The 24,737-nt window shown below is 45.4% G+C and overlaps 1 protein-coding gene across 4 annotated transcripts in view; it reads right to left on the minus strand.

Moving 5' to 3' along the window:
- Positions 1 to 24,737, minus strand: part of TP63 (tumor protein p63) — a 109,579-nt gene that overhangs the window by 50,727 nt on the left and 34,115 nt on the right. For 3 of the 4 annotated variants that reach the window (XM_069792417.1, XM_069792416.1, XM_069792419.1), the window contains exon 4: positions 1,892 to 2,146. In XM_069792417.1, the coding sequence (XP_069648518.1) occupies positions 1,892 to 2,146 (255 nt within the window). Of the gene's footprint in view, positions 1 to 1,891; positions 2,147 to 21,587; positions 22,851 to 24,737 lie in introns of those variants that run through there. The other variant, XM_069792418.1, reaches the window with a different exon arrangement.

Consider the following 24,737-nt stretch of genomic DNA (forward strand, 5'->3'; position numbering starts at 1 on the left):
TTTATTTATTTTTTAAAGCCAGCATGGAATCTGATCTTTGACAACTACCCAGAATCACATTAAAACTCAGCCTCCACTTCTACCCCAGAAAGCCACTACCACTACAGTGAAACATTTCAAGTGCTTCCTTAACTTTAAGCTCACAAGTAGTTCACTCGTCTTCAGCTCTGCTGGAACAGCCTACTACATACGTTCAAACCTCATTTCAAAAGACCACTTTTCATAGTTGAAAGGACACCATCAAACGCTCCGGTTCCCTGCAGCTGCGGTAGATAATTCTTTGTACCATACGCATTAAAAGAGAACACCTTTTCATATCTCCTTCAAAGGACCCTCTCCAGAACAGCCTGCAAAAATCCAAGGGCAGTATTTTCTTGCTCTGAGAAATGGAAAGTAGAGCTGACCAACGATTTCCTTACCTAAAGGGAAGTGAAAATAAATACTGCGTGTAGCGTAAGGGGAGAAACCTGGACATGAAAACAAGCATGAACTACAGCAGGGCATCACTCCCAATGAAGCTAAGGAAAAGGTGCAATTTCAACCTCACTTAAAAATCCTTCACCCTTTTATATGTAAGTAAATGAAAGATTTGGTCTTGAGCAGACCTATCGCATTTTAGCCCCATTTAACACTATTTTCTGAACAAAGTTATTGTTACCAGTTTTAGACAAGTTTTACTGGAAAAGACTTTTAAAATATAAAGGATGCAAACTTACAGTGGTTTATTGTTATCTGATATCTTTTTCCAGAGTGGAGCACATGAGCTCTGCTGCTTTGCTGGCAGCAGTGGCTGGGAGTTTGTTAGTTGCAACTTCAGCTAGATTATATTTAAATTTGAGATTGAAGTAGTTCCTCAGATTAAAAAAAAAGAAAAAAGCCCACGCTATTTAACTGCTCCTAGCTTTTTTGTAAAAAGTGTATTTTTTTGCTTTTAAAAAATAATTAATAATAATAATAATAGAGTCCCTGCTTTTATTCAGGTAGCATGGGGTAGACCATTCTTCACTCCACCTACTCCAAGTGCCTGAAGGACAGAAAGGCAAATATTGGACATCTTTAAGACAGCAGTATTCTCCACTGCAAACATCTGTACTCTAGAGCCCTAAACCACAACAGGACATACAGCTCCAGCAGTACTGTGTCCTGGGCTACAAAGATTCTAGAGCTTGAACAATGAAGCCCTGCTCTTGATTTTTGGTGGAGCTGGCTTGAACGTTTCGAGATCTGTACTTTTTTTTTTTTATAAGAAAGGTACTATTTTGAGAGCAAGAGCAAAGCATTAAGTAAAAAAATAAATAAATAAATAAATAAATATATATATATATATATATACATGCGCACACACACAAATAATCCAAGTACTGCAGGGCTGACCCAAGCTGGTGACACACTGGGGTTCCCACACCAGCTGCAAGAGGGGAAGGACATGGAGAACGAGAAAGCTCCACACTCCATGGTTCAGAGCAAGGAGCACCACCTCTGTCCTGCTGGCACAGCCCCACATGCCAAACCTCACACAAACCCATGGATGCTGAAGAAAGCCAAGGGAAGCACTGAAGCCATGCTTATGCCCACCCCGTGTTTTACTCCAGCATACATCCTGGACCCAAATGGAGACCCAGTTTCATCACGCATGGTCTTTAGGCAACTGTCATTTTGCAAGGCATTTTATGCACCTGGGATTTAGTGATATTATTGAGGGTTAAATTCCCGCCACACCCTCCCAGAGCAGCCAAGATAGATCTCTCCCTTCTATGTGACATGTCACGCACTGAAGAGGACACGGGTCACTCCATTCTTGCGCAAGCCTGGATATGCATCATATGAATAATGTCACTACTGGCATTGGGACCAAAGCCAGAGAAGGAGCAAAATGATGCTGCATCCTTACCGTCCACGTTGCTGACTTTGCTGTGCTAGACTGCTGAAATGATACATCGAAGCTGTGAGGTCCTGGGTAGTCTGTGTTGGAAGGGATGGCTGGGGAGGGCGAGAGGGCGTCAAAAGTCGAGCTGGGCTGGGCATAAGGCGAGGGGGCTGTGACGCTGTTCTGCGCATGCTCCGTGTTGTAGGGACTGGTGGAGGAAGAGCCATTCTGGATCTGCTGGTCCATGCTGTTCAGGAGCCCCAGGTTCGTGTACTGCGGCTAGAGGCAAAAGAGATGCACAGGAGCGTTACAGAAGCCGCACTAGCACAGGCTGGCTAACAGCGGCATGGCCTTCACGATGGAGGATGCACAGCATAATCTCAGGACCACTGTACACGTGGCACACCAGGAGGAAGGAGATTTGCAAATAACATACCCCTCTTTCCATTGGTGACTGAAAGAGAAGAGTAAAGCTTCTCAGTCACACAGTAAGTCAGTAGCCCAGTTGGGAAAAGAGCTTGCATGTAACAAGGAGGCAATTCACAGGGCAGCAAGCCATCACGAGAACACAGGCTCCCTATCCCTACCAACACCCAGACAGAGTCTTTCTGGAGTCCCCCCCTTTTTAGAGGGACTGCTATAACCTGGTAAAAAAATCACTGTTCATTGCAGTGCAACTGGCTCTAACCTGTACAAGGAAACATTGTCTCTGACGGCCTTGCGCTCTACACGACCGCTCCTCTTCTTGTGGATCCAATCCTGCTATGCATGGTGATATTTGGGACCTCTAGCTCAGGTAGTAACTGCACTAAAGCGTGACTTACTGGAGAAAAGGTTCACAGCATTTAACCATGTTGCACCATGTGCTCAATTCCCAGTGACTGGTCACAGACAGTAGTAGAGAGGAATTAAAGGTCTCAACAGGTAGCATGAAAACTCACAACAAGGAAGGCATCCTCACATACTTAAGAAGCAGCAGTTGCACGGTGTGTAGCACTTAAGTGATCAGACACGGTTGTGCCCCAAAAGTAGCTTCCAGGTACAAACAACTGTCCTAGTTTTGGTTGGGATAGAGTTAATTTTCTTTCTAGTAGCTGCTATAGTGTTATGTTTCAGATTTAGTATGAGAATAATGTTGATAGCAACACCTGAAAACATCAGAGCATTAAGTAGTGTTTATACTGAGAAGTCAAGGATTTTTCCGCTTCTCATGCCCAGCCAGCAAGAAGGCTGGAGGGGCACAAGAAGTTGGGAGGGGACACAGCCAGGGCAGCTGACCAAAACCAGCCAAAGGGATATTCCATACCATGTGATGTCATGTGTAGTATATAAACTGGGGGGAGTTGGCCGAGGTGGGACAGATCGCTGCTTGGGAACTAACTGGGCATCTGTCAGCAAGCAGTGAGCAATTGCATTGTGCATCACTTGTTTTGTATATTCCAATCCTTTTATTATTATTATTGTCATTATCATCATTATTTTCTTTCTTTCTGCCCTATTAAACTGTTCTTATCTCAATCCATGAGTTTTAGTAGGTTTTTTTCCCCCCCCAGTTCTCTCCCCCATCCCACTGGGGGGGGGGGGAGAAGTGAGTGAGTGGCTGCATGGTGCTTAGGTGGTGGCTGGGGTTAAATGGTGACATACGAAACAATTGAAGACATCAGAAACAAAAGCTAGAGAACAGAGTACAGAACAGCAAAGGTTAGGTTAGGGAGAGGTTAGCAGAAAAGTCACATGCCTAATGCCCTAAAAGTTGTATGTGTAGCCCTGGTCCCCCACCTCAAAAAGACAAGAGGGGAACAAAGTTCAGAGAAAGGTGACAAGAATTAGCAAACCCTTTCAATGCCTTCCTGTAATACGGCAGCAGATGACAACTTTTCAGCCTAGAAAAAAAGAGACAATGAGGAGAGAGGTGGCACTCAGTATGTCAGCGGTGGATAAATTCCCAAATGATGTGGAAAAAAGCAAATAGGAGATTAATTTTCATGCTCTCTTAATAGAGGAGTCAGGGAAAAAGAAAACATCTTGAGCAGGATTTTGGTTTAAACACACACAGAGTGGTTCTTCACAAAGCCCACAAATAAACATGGATTTTCTGCCACAAAATGCTGCGGATGCTAAAAGCCTACGTATGTTCAAAAAGGCATCAGACAAGTTCTGCTGGAGAAAAATCCATCAAGGCAAGCGTATTTGATTTTAAAATTCTGAACCACAAACAGTTGGAATCTGCAAAAGTACTCCAGGGAAAGAGTTACACAACTACCCTGCTCTTTTAATCCTCCAAAGGACCCAGCATTGGCCACGGAGACAAGGCAGCAGGCAAGCGGTACAGGGGGTTCAGCCAGGTACCCATAGTCTCATCCTTGTATGGCATTGTTTGTGCCCAGCTTAGGGTGAGCAGCATCCAAAAGGTTTGTGGTACCCATCCCCAACAGCTCTGGGATCAGCCAGGAACACGCAGCAATAAATGCACTTGGTTCTGCTGTTAGCTGCTGACATGGCAGAAGGGACTCAGGCTCTTCCCTTTATCCAAGGGTCCAAGCACCTCATGTTCCTCCACATCCTATAGCTTCAATCCCACCCAGAGCCATCAAGTTAATTTATCTCTCAGTATTTCAGCCAGTCCGCTCCTGACTTCCCTCTTCTTTCCAACAGTTGCTCCTTTTCCAGAGACAACTTAGTATTATCAGCCAAGAAGCGAAGGTTCCTGAGTCAGAGCACCAACCGCAAGACCCATAACAAAAAGCTTTCCCAATACTGGGAATCCCACCAGCCCTACTGAAGCTTCGAGCAACACATCGTCACTCCTCCAAGAACCCAAAAGGGAGTGGCACAAGCTACGTGCTGAGCTCCCCAGGGACTTTGGACAACCCATTTAATATCCAGCTTTGCCAGTCATTTCAGCCATGGAGGAAAACAGGCTGGTCCCTTTGCAAGGATGAAGTGCCCTCCCTACACCCAAACGCTCTACGCTCTCAGCTGTCCTTCCACAAGAGGACCAAGTAGAGAAATTTAAACCACCAATTAGAGCTCTTCCTTAGGTTTCTGCCTGTTTCACTGGAAGAGGCTAATATTTTATGGGGTTTTAATTAAAAACTCAAGGTGAGGCTGGTGCTCTGGGGTCTTCAGTGAGGCACATGGGACCTTCCAGATGTGGATCAGCTTGCTACTATAAACTGTGCTGGGAAGGAGGAGGTCTGGCGGGGAACAGCCCAGGGAACCTCATTTTGGGAGCTGGGATGGTCTGCGGAGAGAAGGGAGAGCTGTTTCCCTCCCTTGCTGTCAGTGACACACTGTGTCCTTGGGCAAGCCACCTCGCCTCCCCCTCCACCCTCAGCCTACTTCAGGCAGCAAGGTCTGCAGGGCAAGGATTGCTCCTCACTGTGTAAAAAGCACTCTGCTTAATGGGCCTCTGTTTTGTCTGAGGCCTTCAGGCAGCAGAGTAATAAAAGCAATTACACATTGAGTCCTAATCCTGGGTGAACCAGTGACTCTGTGTTGCCTCAGGTTAGTAATTTGCCCTCCCTGCCTCAGTTTCCCCATCTATAGCAGCAGGGATGTTATAGATTCCCAGGAACCCTGTTAGATGGGCAAGCAAGTATCTGCGATTGGACTCAAAGCATGCTAAATAGTTGACGCAGGAGAAAGCGATCCAGACTGGTTCTTCTTCTCCAAAAGGAGATCAGAGCTTTGGCAATGCAGATGACAGTTATGTCTCATCTCCTGCAGGCTATTCAGCCAACCAAGACCTATTTAACGGACTTTTGGCACATGTTTTCCCTCGAGGCTAATTCTGTATGGGAAGAGCCAGAATGCTGACATACTGCACCAGGAACAGCCTTTTTCCTGCTCAATAATTTTGTATTTAATCAAAAAACAAACCTCCCTTCCCTCCTTCCCCAGAATACCCTAATAAGACCTGAAGAGTTCTCAAAAATGTAGAAGTATCACTCAGTTGTTTCATTTCTCATGGAGATTAGCATCAGACACACTCCCTAACCAGCAAACGATGAAAAGACGTCTGTGATGAAAACAGTCTCCTAAACCAGCTCAGACATACAGACAGCAAAACAAGAGTGTTTCAGCTTTCACTTAAAAACTTTTCCCTCTAATCCCAGGCTACTTAAGATGATGGAGAAAGATGGCCAAACGGGCAGTTGGCGTTAATAAGAAAGCACAGTCTGGAAATGTTGAAAGTGCTGCCTGGAAGTCAATTAGAAAAAAAAAAAAAAAAAGGAAAAAGAAAAAGAAAGTTCTTCATTAAAATTTAAGATATCCTTAAGAGAATCAAAGATCCTTTTCATTCCTTTCAGTCCAGGGACCATCTGTCTAAATGTTACCAGCGGAGCAGCCATTCCACCACATTTATACACTCACATGCCACTGCCGAATGCCATGTCCCCATTTGCTCTTTAAATAACTATTAATCTCCTTGCACTTATCCTCGTGCTGACACAAGCAGCTGTTGGACAAACCTTCTCCCCCTCCGAGTCCCACCAGCCTTTCACCTTCCCTGGCCCCTTGCTCCCCTCCCCAGGCAGGTGCTCCATCCCCGATGACAAAGCCGGCCGCCGGGTTTGTGCACACACACATATATACAAGCACTAAATCTCTCGCAGCTATGCCGCAAGGCAGGCAGAGAGTTGTTTGTGCTCAAGGGGTCAACATCTGAATTGCTTGCAAGGCTTTTGGAGGAATCAGATAAGGCTTTCGGAGGCACACGCCTTCTGACAACACAACAATTAGAGGGGCAGCAGGCCCGGGGAAGGCGCACGCAGGAATTCACCCACCGCCACAATAAAACCCCTTCGGCCCAGCCACGCCGCGGATGGCGAGAACAAAGAGAGCAAGGGGCTGCGGACACAGCCGCAAGGCATCGTCCTGCGGGAGGGGTCTGCAGGGTGTGTGTTTGCACACACACAGCCTCCTTTCACCATTTACGGAGAGGAACACAACAGCATTTAATGCAGAAATTAATTCTTGCCAGGTTGGTAGCCCAGAATTTAGCACATGCTCATGTTTTGCTGCTGGGCTGGTTTAAACAACTGCAGGATGTAGTACCACCACCGATTCCTGGCAGGAGAATGCTATTTGGTGGAAAGAAGAGAAATGCATGCAAAGCTGAAAGAAGGGATTATCTAATTTTCAGTGCCTTTGTTCTCTATTTTGTTCCCTCCATCAAGTTTCTGAAACTATTAATATCGCTAGGGCATTGCAAAAACCTTCAGGCGAGTTTAACTGCAAATAATTAGAGAACTACAATTAGATCTTAGACTATGTATTTTGGAACATCGTTTCAATAACTATCGTGAACTATCAGTTTTGCTGCCTACATCCCATCAGCTTCACTTTCAGGTTCTCACGCTAACTCACGCTTCTAGTTTAGGAGAGCCATGGTTTCGCTGGAGAGGCTGCCAAATTAAAAACCAGACTGAAAACTGCGGAATTGTTTAATCATGGTTCTGCTGCCAGGAGGACAGATCTCCCCAACGAATGCTGCAGAGAAGGTAAGGCAGAAAGCCTCCTGACTCCAGAGGCTCCGGGGCCCTTGCCACAAGAGGGCAATGCAAATGCTCCACCACACACGGCAGAGCTGATGCGCTGGGGAAGATTCCCCAGTCCACTCAAACTGGGGCCAATCTCACCCTGTCTTGCAGCAAGAACCCACCCCCAGTTCTTTGGCCACAGCCTGCTTTTAAGCCCATCATGTGAATTGATAAGGTTATGAGATAGATCTGCAGAGAGACCCCCACTATGAAGGCATGAAGTAATGCAAGTGAATAGAAGTTCTCAAGGGGACTTCCATGCAAAAAATCCCCTAAAATACACAGCTCCAGCTATTAACTACCCAGTTATCAACCTTTCAGAGAAAGTTTTGCGAGTTGCTCCACTTGAGAAAATAAAGCAAAAGTCACCATCTTCAGGTGTAGAACCTAGATGCCTCCACCCCTATCAAAACCCTTCTCTGTATCTCCAAAAGAGCATGCATTTATGTCGTGCACACGTACCGACAAAATTTTAATTTTCACCGCTGGATCCATGCAGCTCAAGAGCATTGTCCAGCTACTCAAAAAGCCTTGCAAAATACCACCACTGGTGCTTACTCTCCAAAGATATGAGAGGACGAAACTAACAACTGTGGTATTTTACTAGCAACAAGATTTTGCAAGGCACTTTGCTAATTCTGCGCTTTGCCCTTAACTGCACCACAACTAATGCACCAGGGCTAACAGTTGCAGGACTAGTAGGAAGCAGCTTACAGCAATATTTCAGTGCTGGACCAGGTAAAGATTCAGATTCCTGGTGGAGAACAGCTCTCAAGAGCATCAAGATAAATGTTTTCCAGAGTGCTCGATGCCTATCCAAATCAGCAGACAGACACCTCAAATGTATCAAGAGAGGTTTAAATCAACCTATTTTTTCAAACCTTCCTAGCAAAGTATTTTAGTAGGTGGAAATAAAGCACTTAAGTTCAACAGAACTGTTTCTATCATAATTATTAATCAAGATATTGCTGACTGCAAGGCGGCACAGCTTCACCAGTTGCTCAGAAGGCGGCTGATACAATACCCCATGTAGGCGCACCGCTTGTGCCATTACAAAGAAGTGCCAAGCAATAAAGGGCTCCACCCATGCCCCTCAGCTAAGATCAGGACTGAAGCCGAAAGAGATATCTAACTCACTCATCGCATTGAAAGGTGTGATTTGGTTTGCATCTCTAGCCTCTTTTCTCATTAAAAAAAAAAAAAAAAGACTGAAAAACTTCTTTATGCGTCAGACTTTCCACTCGGCTCACTTACATCTGGACTGCACTCCTTTCAGAAGGAACAAGCTCAGCTTGGACATCACTCTGGTCCCCTCCAAGCCATGGGGGGAAGATGTGTACAGTCATTTCAACACCAGCTCAGGCCCAGGTCTCCACAGAGAGCCGGGGTGCTGGCAGCAGGTCTCACAGCCTCTGCGCTCCCCCCAGCTCCATTTCTAAAATGGAAACAAATCCCATGGGTCTATTTTGAAGAGGTTTTCCCCCAGAGCTACTATGCAGCTAAATACCTCAAACACTCGGAAGCCCACAGATAAAATGATAGTGTGCGCTATATACTCAATGTGAAGAGCGAGGGAGCAAATAACTTTGGTTGAGCAAAAGATATCAACAATTACCAAGATAGGTTCCCAGGCAGTACAGCTCCTAAACTCTGATTACGATGTGTCACGGCTTTTAATACTATAACAAATCAATCTGATTAGAGTAATCTTACTGTTGGGTCATTGCTTTTTCCAGGAAAAGAGAAGACTATTTCACATCCCAGTAGCATTGCAGGTTCCCAGCGTGATGGAGTGCGTTGGACTAGAAGAGGCCCTGGAGTCAATAATCCTGTTCTGGTTATTAGACCTGCTGCAGCATAACCAAACAGGCAATGTCTCCTCAGCTCAATCCCACCTGTAAGCAGGGAGCACAAATATTTCTGCATACTGTCTCCTGTATTATTTAGAAGGGGAACTATCTGAGATCTACAGCGCTATGCAATAAGCACAAGCACAGTAATTTTTAGAAACTAAATTCAAGAACAATAAAGAAAAAAATATTCTTCTTCCAAAGGGGGTGAGCATCCTGTTAAAAAAAAAAAAAAGTGTATCTTTCTCTCTCTCTCCACAATTATCCTGCACAGGTATTGCATGTGAAGTAGTAAGATAACCCCAGCTGGGGAAAAGAGGGGAAAAAAAAGAAAAAAAAAAGAAGAAAAAAAAAGTAGAGAGAAACAAAACAACAACTTCCCCCCCCCCCAAAAAAAACCACCCAACAACCGAAGACCAACATAAGTGACAAACTGAAATCATGCCACCATGTTTAAAGTTGAGATATGCAAGCTTAAAAAATTGCCTGCTCTGCCTACTTAACACAGCATCCCTTCCCTTCCAGCGGTTGCCAATCAGCCCTTTGGCCACAGCCAGCTTGGTAGACAGCACACTAAGTATGCTAAACAGGAGAAATCAGGGCACAGCAGTAATTTGCCAACATACACCATTACACTTGAAAAATGCTATGGTTTGTATAGCGGGGGGAAGGGGGGAAGTCTGGGTGATTTTCACTGGGATTAGCTAGTCCAGTCTGTACTTCATGCCACATCTACACCCTTTAGGTTTACACAAGCAACACAATTTTAAGAGCCATACCCAGTAAGGCTGCAGCCCATGTGTTTTCACTGTTGAACTCAGCAGAACTTTAAAGTCCACATATGCAGGTATTTGTAGGCTTGAAGAATAAGACAAATTCGTGAAAAGCAATGGGAGGGCAAATTTCTGTTCACCCATAAAGGCTGTAAGCTTTGCAGGCATCTTGTTCCCCCAGCTGTAATTGTTTTCCATTTTAGCTAAACTGAGTTTTGCCCCTTGGTAAATTCATTTAACTCAGCAAGAAGTATTTTTCAGCCAGAAGCAGGGTGCCTTTTAAAACAAGCACAGCCCAAAGCAGGAATGCCTGTAATTCCTGACTCCTACCACCTGCCACAGGTTCATCTAAAAGAGCTTGTCTAATTCGAGGATTATCAGAATGACAGTGCATCCCACTTCACACAAATATTAAGTCTGGACATCCTACACTGTGTAAGTATTTCTAAGTATTTTCCAATGCATATAAAAATAATATCACTGACTTCCCTAGAGCTGTATTTTAGGCTTTAAGAAAAAAATAAAATTCTGAATTGGGCTCTTGAAAAAAATTCTTCTTGCATAGAACAACTTCATTTCTGAAAGTCAGACCATTTTATGCAGGCTTTCATTAGAATATCTAGGCTACGCTTAGTTATTTTGAAAATTCAGACAGTTTAAACCAGGAAAAGTCCAAGATCCACGCCCCTGCACACAGTCATTTCTTTACTCTGAGCTTGTGCACAGCAATTATTTGACATGCAATTGGAAAACATATAAACAAAAAGAGAGGAGGGGAAAAAAAAAAAAAAGAAAATCATACAATATCACCTCTATGAGATGCAAGAAACCATGAGACATCAGAACTCCATGATCTTAAAGCAAATTGATTAATAACCCAAACACTCAGCTTCCTAAAACTAAAACGGAGGCCAAGATTTTCCTATGTTCTCCTATTACCAGCTGGACAAAACAATGTCAACAAAGATCTGAAGAGCCATAAAGTACAGACAATTTGGAAAGGCACCCCCTCATGCTCCCAAGAGATGTAAACATAACTGAAGACAAAGACCTACATCAGGAAAACCAGAAAAAGACTGCAAGATTTCAGCAAGGTATTTTTGCCTGATTTCAGTGTTTGAGAAGAACTGTAGGATCACAGCTCAGCTAGGTGCCCAGAAATCCTGTGTGCCGAGTTTGTACAGCAATATTGAAAAGATGGATTAAAAAAAAATAAAAAAAATCTTTAAGTACAAGAGGAAACAATTAAAATACAAAGGGGGATGTGGGAAGAAGCAGGAACTGGAAAGGAAAACTCCAGTAGTTGATTAAAGCTGCCTTGTTTCTTGAACTCTTTACTGGACGGTAACCATCGATGGTTATCAGTAGTTTCAGACATGCAGCATTTTATTGTGTTGAGAGGGCAGCATTAGGCTGGACAGGATATCTGTGTGTCATCCACAGTGAAAGGCTGCAGACACTGTAACCACCAAAGTATGGCCATAGGGCACAAGGACAATGAATAATCAAGGTCAGAATAGCACCAGGAGTTGAAGTTAGCTCCCAAATTCATCATTATGCTCAATAAAATCAGAATACACCAGCTTTCAGACATGGAGGTAAAATACTCTAGTTAGGTAGCATCTTAGTCAGAACAAGAAATTCAGATCATCTGCAAGTTAAATAAGTCAAGCAGTTACACACCAGAAAAAAAAAAAGAAAAGAAAAAGAAAAAAGAAGCCACACACATAAACCCCCCACACCTACTCTTTGAAGCATGGTGCAACTATGGAATATAAGAATTCATAAGAAGAGTTATAGGAGGGCAAAGGGCAAATTAAAACACGTTAGAGCAAGCAAAGGAAAAGGGTTACACTGCAGCACGAGAGTCCCTATACATTAAAAGGAAGATCTCCTGGATTTTCTATTGTATTTGGCCATTTCATCCGTCCAAATTAAGCAAGAAAATTCCTGGATGATGTTCTCAAAAGCCTGAGACACCAAACAGCAGACTGAGAAGCTTTCAAGATTGAGTAGGGAGTCAAGAGGACTGTCAGCCAAATTCTGATTATGCCCTAACTACAGAGAACAAAAGGAGGCAGGGCTTTGCCTTCCAACACTTTATTTTGTATATTAAAGCAGCTCCTGACCTGCACCAAGCTGATGTTGCCTGCACCCAGGGATCTGTTGGGGTTCAGTACAGCACAAAGCTGGGAAGACCACCCTAACCACCCTCCCGCTGTGGCACACGTCAGAAATACAGCTTCACATCACCGCTGCAAGCCACTCCTAAAAGGTGAGCAGGAGTTTTATATGGTGTTTTCCAAAGATGCCAGGCTGTGCATACATCAGACCCAGAAGCTGGTCTTTGAGAGAGGAGGGGGGGGGTGTGTATATGGACACAATGTGCATGCAAAGGCAGGGCTTCCTCTGCAGTGACTTCACGCCATCAGCCTTACAACCATCAAGAATATTTTCCCCAACCATTTAAATCATGTTATCACATATTCTGCACACCCAGGATTTCCACAGAGCTTTCTGGTATGGGCCCTCCAATGTCTAACAGCCCAACCAAACCCACTTTTCAGTACTTCACTCCCTCTCCAACACTGCTGGCTTCGGCAAACACTAAAACACATAGTGCCATCCGTGGTCACTTACACAAGGCACAGCTTCGGAGAGCGACATTTGAGGTACTCAGCTGGTCAAACCTTTCACTATCCAAATTGAGACGTTGATAGATTCATTGTTTGATATGGAATCGCTCACATTAACAGAAAGACAGGAACACTTTCTGCTTAACAGACCTTCCATAATTTTAGTGGTTGCTTCTTGTAATAAACAAGTTAGCTAAGCTAACTCTAAGGAATTTCTAGTCATTTGCCCTTACAGTTACCCTGACTGCATGTGATTTTAATAACTGAAGACAGAAAGGGGTTCCTTCCAGATTTTGGGGGTAACAACGTACCTCCCAATACCACATTGAACTCCCTACCCCTACCAACTTGAACATTTACAGTTCCTTTCAGACACACAGCACAGTGGACTGAAAGGTTCATCTCAACAGCTTTCCCACCTTAGTATTCAAGCAGTAGTTTCCCATTTGCAAAATACTAGATCACACCTAGCCAGTGTATGTTCTAGTTTCCTTTTTAAGAACTTTTTGCACGCTTATCTGCTGCAGAAAGAGGGTGAAGGGTAATTCACTCATCTATTTAGTTCTAGTCAACCACACCAGCACTCCTGAGGGATTCAATTCTTATGCTATGGATAAAATGCAGAGTAAAACTGCAGCAGTGAGAAATCACAATAAAGGCTTGCAGAGGCTACTAAGGATCTCAGAAACACAACTTAAATCTGCAGAATCCAAATTTTACAGCGCAGTCAGTCAGAATTTTATTCTTTTCTTTGAGCAATCACACACCCAAAAAGCATTTTGGGACGCACGAAGATGTCACGACATTACCTTAAAAAAAAACAAAAACCAAACCAAACAAAACAAAAAACCACCCCAAAAACCAAACCACCGAGCCAAATGATTAAATACTTTAAGTCATTTCCCATGCAGCAGAGAGATCCACTTGCTGACTTGACACTTTTGTTGGCAGCATGCTTAAGTCCTATAAAGCTACTGGCTCAGAGAGCGCATCCACCTATTCCTATTGTTCTGTTCACCTCCGCTCCCGAGGCATCGCACACCAGCCCTGTGCATCAGATCCCTTACGCAGCTGGACTGCAGCTCTGCAACACAGGGATTTCTGCCACAGCAGCCGAAAAGCTCAGCGCTGCACCTCCTCCTCTCTCCCCGTTCCCAGAAGTCGGCAAGATTCTTTGTATTTACTTCCTAGATGTGGATTAAAACTGAAAGATTCATATCTGCCGAGACACAATCCATCCCTTTCATTCCCAGACACTACCCCACCATAAAATATTTCCCCTTCCCTCCCTAAACTGGGCGTTTCCTCCCACTCTCTTGCCCTTGGTAAAAACATTCATCATCTTGCCATCTTGAGGAAGTTGGACTCATCTCAAATTTCACCAGGTCCCCTTGTATACCACTTCCCAAAGTCCTTGGGGGGAAGTTTAATCCGGATCCAAACTCTGGAATCAATCCCAAGAGGCTGCTGGGCTCCAATCAATGCATTAATTTTCAAGCATGTTCAGCCTTGCCACTTGGGTCCACTTCCAAACAGAGCGGACGACTGAGCACAGGCCCAGAAACACATCACACCTCGAGCCATCTATTCTGGATACTAAAACGCACACCCTGGTTAAAACACTGCTCCTTTAGTTGTACCATTAAGACTCCAGGTGAAACAGCAGTGGCAGGGGATTTTCAAAAATACAAGATATCATTGAGTGTTCTTGGATCAACTCCCAAATCGCTCAAACCAAGTACAAATTAAAAAAAAAAAAAGCCCCCAAAACAAAAAAATCCCAACAACCACACACATCCCATGTTTTTGTTGCTTGCTTGTGCATGGAGCTCATAACAACAGTTAGTAATTTCAAACAAAATCATCAAGTTTAGATTCAAGTTGCCAAAGAGGATTCAAGTTTACCTTACCAATGCCAAGGAACTAAAGCTTTCACGTGTTTCATCTGAGACTTCCTGAAGAGTCATTTCTTAATAATTTTGCTCCTTATACTAGAAGCCTTATAGAAATAAAACCCCAAACATCTGAAATCTCATCCTGCTCTATCTGCTCTTTGCTCAAGGTAATTGCAAGCGGCTAAGCCAAACCTGGAAAACCTCTCATAGGCTCTACTTTAGAAGAGAGTTTGGACTCTCCCCCAGGAGCCAGTCTGTTTATAATATGTTCACCTCTACATTTCACTGCACTTCCTTCTCAATAGCTCGCAGTCAAATCACAACCTGTGAACTCTTGTTTGTCCTGGGCTGCTCTACTAAGGTTTTATCCCATGGTTTGCCCTTGCTGGAAAGCAGCTCTTTAATCCCTCTGACAGTTACAGCATCTTCTCCCTGCACAGCAAAGCTCTGATGGGAAGCTCCATTTGGAGAACTAAAGACTGGAAGATTTCTCAGCAATCATTTCACATTATAACTGAAGAAACAAAAACAAAACAGGAAGTTTTTGAAGAACAGCAAGTTTATTCACTTAGAGAGACCCACCCACATGCCTAACCATGGCTGAGCTCACATATCACTCTAAAGATCATGGCCTTGGTTAGTTGTCAAGGGACGGTAAGGCAATCATGGCACCGAGACAGCAGAGAATCTAGAAAACACGTGTGAGTGAAAAAAAGTTGAACTTCAACACCCTTAGAGAGAAATTATTTTCCTCTTAATTCCACTTGATACCAAAAGTGACTTGACACTAATCCAGGCCAAGTGGCACAAAGAAAGAGCTTGAGCTCACTTCTCTGCTGGAGAGGATGGAGTGGAGTGTTGCTGTTGGTATACAAGAAGCTCCTCTCCTTTCTGATGATTTATGCAACCTTGCTTTAAAAGAGTTGCATTCATTTTATTGCCTACTCTGCACATTCTCAAGAGGCGTTGGAGGCAGTGCCAGAAAAATAACAGGGCTTAACAGTGTCTAGCGCAAATCCATCAGTGCAAGAGCTCCTTTCTGAAGCGTTTCCAGATTTTTTTTTTCCAGTGGGAACATTTTGTAAATAGATTTTAAAATTTGCCTTGAGCCAGGCAACACCCGCTTTTATTCAGCCCTTCACGATAATGAAATAAGTAGTTTCTCCACTAGTTATAGCCAATGACTTCCAGAGGAAAGAAAGCACAGAGCACGCGGTTTACACCCTCTCACATCCCACATCCACAGCTTTCCTGTTGCAGATGCCATGTCTTCCTCACGGAACTAGTGAAGCTTCTGTCTCACAGAAAACAGAGCCACGACTGGAAATAAACCCTTCCACTAGGCATAACTTGGCAGGCACAACCCAAAAGGTAGCACCAGATGAGTTGAAACACACAAGGCAGACAAAGCTTCCTTCTGTTGTTTCTCTATGCTCAGGGACAAGGAAAAAAGAAAAGCAAAGCAATTTCACTTGACTTAAAACCATTACTTTGTTATTAAAAAAGACAAAATAAGAAGAAAGAAAAACAGCTCCTGAGGGAGTTAGGCAATAACATAACTGGGCTTGTGTCAGAAGAAATCAGAGAATTCAGGTGTTGGTGACATTGTGGAAGATTCAAACCATCAGACTGGTAAAAATAACCAGTCAAATAACAGTTCTTGCATTCCCCAAGGAATAATCCTGAACAGAAAGTATATAGATAATTTCATCCTGTCTCAACTGAGGCCAACTTAGAGCAAACAAAAATGCATCGTCAGTTACAGCCATTGGTTCAAGATGTAAAACGTCCTCACTGCACTGCAATGGCAGCTCTTTTCCATCTCTCACAGTGAAAACCTCTTCATTCTAGAAAATATCTAGTATTAGTTTCTTGCCAAATGAAGCAAGCTAGCAATTTTCCAGCAACTGAGAGGATCCCCTGTCCCTAGTTTCATATTGCTTATTAACCCTCCTGTTGAGCACAGAAAATTGTAAAATGGCAATGCAGGTTCCAGTCTGATGTCTAGTGTGATTGCTTTACTGTGCAAACTGCACAAACGTGTTACTGAGCAGCAGTGACACTTTACACACAGCCAAACTATCCTGATTTCTGCAGAAGCATTGCATGCCACACACTGAGAAGTTAAAGCTGTGCAGATGGACGGAACGTCATCAGGTTTCATTTTTGTCTATTAAAGGACACGCTCATTCATTCTTTCCACCCACATACAGGTTACAATCACTTCTTTCTGGGCTACACCCGCAGCCATAGACTGCTGCGGTCCAGCCCCTCTGTCTAAAGCAAGGAGAGGATTTCTCCAGGTAGCATCCCCAATTCACTGCTCAGCATGGGGGTCACACTACCTCTACTATCAAGGCTGATATCACCAAATTTTTTCAGTACCCAATTATGGCTTGACAAACCTGCTCCAATAAGTGGTTGGACCCTTGCTGGAAACACTCTCAACTCTTGCCTTTCCCTGTCTTTCTCCCCCAGAGTGCTCCTCTTGTTTCAGCTGGGAAAGAGATGGGAACACACAGCAAGAGGCAGGTCTCAGCTCCCCACTGCCCATCTCTCTAGGCTACTTCAGTCTCTTCATTGGCAGACACAAACAGGGTGGTAGTATCCAATTAGTCTCTCCAAACAAAAGATACAGGCATATCTAAACTTAAGCTTTGCTATTTCAGGTTAAACCTTTGCAACTGGACTACAGATTTAAAACCTCTGAGGAAAAGGTACCTGGTTGTACAGGGCCTCTACATCCTTGCAGAAGACCTTTGCAGTGCAAGGATAAGACATGTGCCTCACAAGCCTGGACAGAAGATGTCACATAACGAAAAACTTTAGTCCCTTAAGTGCAATTACAGCAAAAACAAAGCTGGAACTGCAGCTGGATACTGTCAAGGAGCACAACCCCCAATGCATCTCCCTATTTCTTGCTCCTAACGAGAGACTGTTCCCAAATATGTGGCGTGTTGATAACATTTCAATAAAGAAAGGCCACTGAAAGGCACAGCGCTCATACCTGAGCCCTGCACAGCTCAGGGAGAAGTTTCCTCCTAGGGACTGGGAGTTGTTCGTCTACCTGGAGTCAGCAGAACCCAAATCATCACAAATAGGAGGAGGAAGCACCAGGAGAGAGGGTCAGGTTTAGCCAAAACCTTCCTTGAGAAACTCATTAGGCTTCATATAGCATCTCTCCAAGTGCTTTCACCTTGGGGTAGGACAAGATGTGGGGGTGCTGCACAGATGAGCCTTTCTCCCTGGTACCTCCAGACTGGAGGAAGGGAGAAGACGAGCTGCTCTCCGGGGCAGTGACCAGGCAGTGTCCCTCAGAGAGCGCTTCCTTCGCCCCAGGCTTGGCCAAGGGCCACAGAGAAGGGGCTGCAGGAGTGGAAGAACCTTTCCTGAACGCAGTCGGGGTGACCTCTGCCATGTGGCAAAACCAGCTAAAGAAAGCAGCACCAAAGGGGCCATGGCTTTGTCTTCTTTGGTGCTTCACAACCAAATCCAGGCTGATAGCAAGGATAATAAATCCCAGTCACACTTTTGCTACACACTAATGAAGCTGATGCTCAAAAATGAGCTACAGCTCAATTCCCAGATTCCTTAACCTTAAACTGTTTGCTGAACCAATGTCCCAGATAGGTGCAAGAAATATTCCTCTCACTGAGGAGGTCCAGCTCCCTCAGGACATCCTTCCAGACCGCCCCAGAGACCCACATGTCTGCTCCTGCAAAGAGGAAGGACTCGCATCCAGGGCATCGCAGCTCAGACAGATACATCTGAATTATTATTTAAAAAGCTATGAGGGAAGAGAAAAGCAAAACCAAAAATGCACCCTCTGAACAGGCTATCCTAACCCCAAAGATATTTGCAGCAATCTGTACACAGTTTTTCTTAATTTCCAGTAAGAAGGAGTGTTGCCAAAGAGCCATAAAGCAGAGCACAAGAAGTTGTAGTATAAAACTAGTTTCCCCCCACCCCCCTCCCAAAACTATGATAAAAATCTTAACAGAAAGAGATTCTTTAATTTGTGTCTCTCCCACAAAGAGCAGGAAGATCTTTAGGAAGACTGAAGGATATAATCAAAAGTCACAGCACATATTTCTTATCACTGTTTGAACAAGATGTGTTTATTCTTTTGGCAATGCTTTAATTTGATTTTAGCACACTCCAAACTCTGCATCATCATCTCAGCCAAACGGCAGAAGAATCCAGAGTCCCCAAAGGGAATCTCTATCGCTCTCATCCTCCCCTCCCAGCACCCAGGAAACTTGGACAAGACTGGACAAACTTGCAGATACTCTCTTCACACCCAATTTTGTGCATGCTCCCCCGCAAACATTTGTGCATAACACCTCAAATTCCAGATGTGGAGATGAGGTAGGAAGACACAATGAGATCCAAAGGTTCCTGTTCAACAGCGCCTCATCACCCCATTATAACCGCCCCGACGTCTCTCTCCTTTTTACATCTCCTACTCATAAACACACAGGAATGGATCTCCAGGGTCATCAAGTCCAGCGCTCTGCCAGCAAAGAGCTTAATCGTTCTTATAGTCAACCCAGATCAAATGCTGGTTAAGATTAAGCTGGAAAAGTGGTTGGGGCAGGTTCCACCTCCGGCCTTTCAGGGCTGTGATTCACTTCAACACCCTTCTCCCCTTTCCCAGCTTTTCTCAGCCAGATTATGCTCATTTGGGAGGAACTCCTCATCTCACTGCGGCATTTGGCACGGCGCTTGCGGGCATGGGCGCCATACGGCCATGGGCGATGGTGTGAGCTCACCGCCCTGGCCATGCAGTCTGCGCCGGGGCTTGCCCAAGGGCCGGTTCCCAGGCTGCGGGGTGGAATGTGCCGCACCACCGGCGGGTGCGGAGGACAGAGCTCGGCATCTGCAAGCAGGCAGCGAGCATCTTGGGGCAGCTGGGCACAGCATGCCGAGAAATGGGCTTTAGGTGGGAGGGGACTCCCTGCTCTCCGTTTTAAAATTTTATTTCTCTGTGTGTGTGTGAATTGAGTTCCCCCCCTTAAGTAAGTTCTTTTGTCTGTTTTTAAACCCAAACTATAGTCTATACCAAGTTTTCCATGAGTTGGTATGGCTACCTTCTGCCCAATCCACCAACAGCTCTAAAATCTAAACTCCAGCAAGCACCAGTTGCAACAAATTGCTACTTCTATTTCCACAGAAAGCTTTTTTTTTTTTTAATATTTTTTCTTTTTTAAGGAAACCATGCCAAAGCCTACATCTTCTTTTCAATCTTAGGACAGGCGAGGTTCATCATTACCAGTATATTTTAACTGAGCATTAACAAGTCTGCCTCTCTTTTGAGACAAGTCATGAGAAAGGCTGCTCTTCCTCAGAAATAAAGCCAAGTCAATGCTAATCGGGTTTTCCTTCTCCAGCGTACAATGCTTTGCTGGATGAACAAAGTCAGTGCACCATGTTCAAATCCAAGAGGGAAAGGAGGGGGCGGGGGGAAAAAATAATAAAAAAAATCAGAGCTAAAGCCTTTTAAAAAAACGACTCCCCTGACAGCAACAGTGATGAGCGGCATTTAAGCGGAGCAAGAACGCTCCTGAGCACATCGCTTCTGACAGATGAGCCCAGCAAGTCAACCATAGGGACTCCACAGCCCTGCCGCTGCTATTCAGCGAAAGTTGATCAGATAGCAGCAGACAAATAACGCCAAGCAAACACTCCAAGAAGTGCTCTCTCCACATTTAAGAGTTTATAATTAACCTAGGAAAAAAAATAGAGTCACACAATTCAGGTCTTCTGCGCGGCAGCAGCAGCAGCTAGGAACCACGCGCACGCTGGGTGCTTGCACTCCCTGCAGAAGGGGGGACGGAGAAAACACGCCGGTTTCAGTTTACCCCTCGCTCTCCCTGAGTTGCGAACCTGCCATCCCAGGCGTGCAAACCCCAAGCGTACTTTTAACAGGCTTTTCCTCACCAACTATCACATCTCCTAGCTGCCCTCTTACTCTTGCAATTCCTATTTTGTTTTCTTTTCCAAGTGGCTGAGCTTCTGTCTGCTTCAGGTCTCATACCCCGTGCCCTGCACTTGAAGCATTTTCACCAGGAATACACACACGCGTGCACACTCACACATACAGACAGAGGAGATTCTGCTGCATTGCCATTCTGACGAATGTCAACACAGCTGCTGTCTCCGCTGGAATGTAAACCAATATTGTCGTTAGATCTCCCTCAACCCCAGGTAACTTCCTCAAAGACTTGCACAGCGTGTGGCAATTCTCTCCACTGCCACCTTACAAAGCATCAACCCAGCTGGTTAAAAGCAATTAAAGAAAAAAAAAAAGAAAAAAAATCAAAGCTGCATCTGAAGTTTGCACCCATGCGGTACAAAGGGCTGTAGAAAGCAAAACGCATCCATTGTACTCAGGTTCATCCTCATATAATATGTTTAGACAACCACCCTGTATAAAATATCTTGTTGCTGCTGCAAATCACGAGGCAAGGTATTAACAGCACTAAGTAAAAGAGTTATTGGTGTGGACGCTAATGCAACATTTGCAGCAGAGAACCTTTGTTTGCATATAGTTTTACTCCAAAATGTAACCTAAGAAGGGGTTTATAATGCATTTTTGGTTATTTCCTAGATACCGTCCACTTTTAACAACGAGCAGCAATTTTGGCAATAAAGACCAGTACATGTGTTATAATGCAGTCAACACAGATACGGTTCGGACTGCTCCAGGAACGCAATCTGTATGCATTGCCCACAGTAAGCAATGGCTTTGCCTTCCTTCTCCGATGAAAGAAAATTATGTTTGGCTGATCAAGGGTCCCAAAACAAATTCACTGTCCCAAATGTAAAGACTCAAAGTTCACTCTCATTCAGATATTTAGCCCAGCAAACTCCACTCCCCATTATAAAGTGCAAAAGTTTCAAAAAACAAGTGCATATTCCACACCTAACTTCAGGACTACAGGGGTGAAGAAATCACACGCATTCACTAAAAACAAAAATATATTAAAAGATATCATAGCTCAAACCTAGAATCCTTACCTCGCTATACTGGGACTGGGCATTGTTTTCCAGGTACAACATGTTAGCAGTCAAATTGATCAATGCTGCTGTTCTTTCTTCTGGCTCCAGGATTTTGACAAACACCTCCCACCCCCTAGAAGACCCTGAAAATATGTGATGCTACTTGGAAGATAACAGGACTCGGAGTGTGCCTTTCTGCATAATTGAAGTTTCCCTTATATACCTAACTATAGGCAAGGAGGAGGAGGTGGGGCTCTCCTGCCTTACCTGTCCAATCTGTCAAAGTGCCACCTGGAGTCCTCCACTCCAATGGAGAGAGGCCTCTCCCAGCTCATTAAGTAGTTAGAATTCCTTATCACCAATCTCTAAAAAGCAAAGGGAAGGGAAGGGGGGGAAATGACAAAAAAAAAAAAAAAGAGAGAAAGAAAAGAAAGGAAACTATAACTTTCCCCTGTCACTTTCCTACAACTTTGGGAACTCAAAAGACAGCCATGGAGTTACTCTAAAGGAGCTGCTCCAAGAAACTTCTCCTATTTATTTATTTTCTGAGAAGACTCCAGGGTTTTTTTCAGGCACGGGCTTTGCTGCTACAAAAGCCCAAAATGTTTGGGAAGGGATCGAGATGCAACGCTCTAGACTGGCGGTGCCGTAACACAGCCGAGCCTCTGGCTGCTGCAGCATGCAGGTTTGGGACAAAACCCGCAAGGAGCTTTCTGAGAAGCAATCACTGTTCATGCACCGTAATCCGGCTACATTCTCTGTCATCTGTGTACTCTCATCCACGCTCACAGCCAACAGGTCCTGCATTCGCAGGACATTACTCCAGCTGCATTTTTTTTTCCCTTTGCAATTGCTTCTAATTCACACCACAGTAATAAGCCTTAAAATAATATCGCTTAAAACAGAAAATGTTAAAAAAAAAATTAAAAAAGCAACTCCTCCAAAGGGACTCATGATTTTGAGGTAATGTATGGGAGAAGCTGTTGGGTGCCGCTCAGTAAAAACCACCTGGACACTGTGCCCACAGCAAACTAAAGCTTTTGAAGAGACGGGAAAAGCGTGTTGCGGAGACTCGGTCCGTGGGAGAGCAGAGCACGCAGACTGGCCCAGCAGAACGGCCCCACCGTGACTTTGCTCCGAAGGCACAGACACCCCCCGTCCCATCCCCGGGGTCCCGAGCGGAGCCCCCCGGAGCGTTGCCGGCCGCCTGAGGCCTGGGCTGCGCCGGCACCGGCCGCCCCCCGCCCCGGAGCGGAGCTGGCTCCCCCCCAGCCCCTCCGCAAGGCCCCGCTGGAAGGGGTCGGCCGGGGTCCCGCCGAGCGAGCGGGATGCACAGCGAGAACAAAAGCCGGCTCGTTTCGCCTGCTCCCGAAGAGCAGAACCAGCGCCGTGGAGCAAGGGGAAACAGAACACCTTTTTAAAGGGGGGGGGAAGAGAGGAAACCGAACATCCAGATCCCAGCGCGGCCGCCTGCCCTCCCAGCCTAATGACAGCGCTTCAGACTTTTATTTGAGGACCGGGGCCTGACTGCCGAGTACCCGCGCGAACTGCGAGCGCTCGCGGCCCACGCCAAACCGCCCGCCGTGGGTGGCGAGCGACCCACCCGCAGGTGCTTTGCCAGGGGGGCGGTGGAAAGAGGGGTCCCCGGCAGGGCTTGAAACCCACCCGTGGCCTCAACACCTCCGTGCAGCTGAGCCTCTGCCCAGGAGCTGCTGCTGCTCCCTGCCACGTCAACTCCCTCGCCTTTGGGTATCGTTTAACCCCAACTTCTCCGGGCACACAGGGAGGGGACTCCGGGTTCACAGGGAGATGAAAGTAAGCAGGCGGTGCTGCTCAAGGTGCTAACAGCTCTCTAGGCTGCCTTCTCCAGCATACAGCAGCAGAAGGAGCCACCACCGACTTCTTGCCAACCTGCGAATTAAAGGACATTGCAAGTTCGCACCAGCTACTCTCCAGGCTAGAGACAGGCAGCACATTCATAAGACTGTCACTAATAAAACGGAGCAAAACCATCTTCAGGCAGGAACCAACACAAAAGCAAACATAGAGCAGAGGATGGCAGTGCCCTCCCTATCCTGCAACAGCTCCTTGCCACAAGAAGCAGGATAAGTGTCTCATTTAGCTCTGACCCTAGGAGAACAGCTAAAGGGAGGACTGCTGGGAACAAGAGGGAAAGGTTGGAAGCTTTTCCAGTGCACCTTCCCCATTCCTCCTCCCTGAGCACAATGCGAGGAGGTGCTTCCAAGAATGGGCTGCAAAGAGAAGCGCTGAACCCTCCACAGCCAAGGGAGAGCCCTACCTACCACCTACAGCAACATCCCAGCTCAGACTGGGGCCACACGCACCTTCAGCGCTCCTGAACTACCAGCAAGAGCCTCCTGAGCACACAGCAGGTTTCCTACATCACCGGAGCAACTTACAGACCACTGCTGCAGCCCCTTCCCCTCCTCTCCGTCTTCTCCGGCACCACCTAACAACAGGGGCTACGCCTGGTGCGCTTTCTTGATCTCATCAGAGATGGGTACAAGCCAAAAAGCCACACAAGCGCTAATCTGGAGATACAGGCAAGGTTTGCAGGGAGCAGCCACAGCACCGTTAGCCAAATGGGTCACTTCACAGCACCACTGCAAAACTTGCGTGGAACCGGACATCAAGCTAGAAGTCACCTGTGGATTTTCTGTCGTCTAACAGTGAGGAAAAGGTATGCTGTGCTCAGAGGATCATTTTGGCCCCTGAATACTGTCAAGCTTTTTATACTGGCTCATGAATTCAAAAGCTATGGAGGGGAAGGAAAGAAGAGGAGAAGGTACGTACATAGATCTCCCAACCTCAGCAAGTCATTGCAAAAACCTCTTTTACTGGCTGTGCTATGAAATTCAGAAGGTCCTCCTTTTCCAAATCATTAATGAAACACTGTTGTGTTAAGTATCTGCTATCTTCTGTCCCACAGGTGGCTGGAGGTGGTTGTGGGTGAAGCAACACCCAGATGCACTACACAGAGATATGTGGAAGTTTATCCAAAGAGATCTGCATGTCAAACATGAGGAGAAGTGTATATAGCATGAATAAATTGACATGTCAGCACAAATCCCTGCCCTCTGTACACACAGACCCGACCTGGCTCAGTGTTTCAGAGGCATTAGCCTCTGTGGTCGCCTTGAAGTGGAT

Source organism: Haliaeetus albicilla, chromosome 9, assembly GCF_947461875.1.
Source record: "Haliaeetus albicilla chromosome 9, bHalAlb1.1, whole genome shotgun sequence".
Classification (NCBI taxonomy): Eukaryota; Metazoa; Chordata; class Aves; order Accipitriformes; family Accipitridae; genus Haliaeetus; species Haliaeetus albicilla.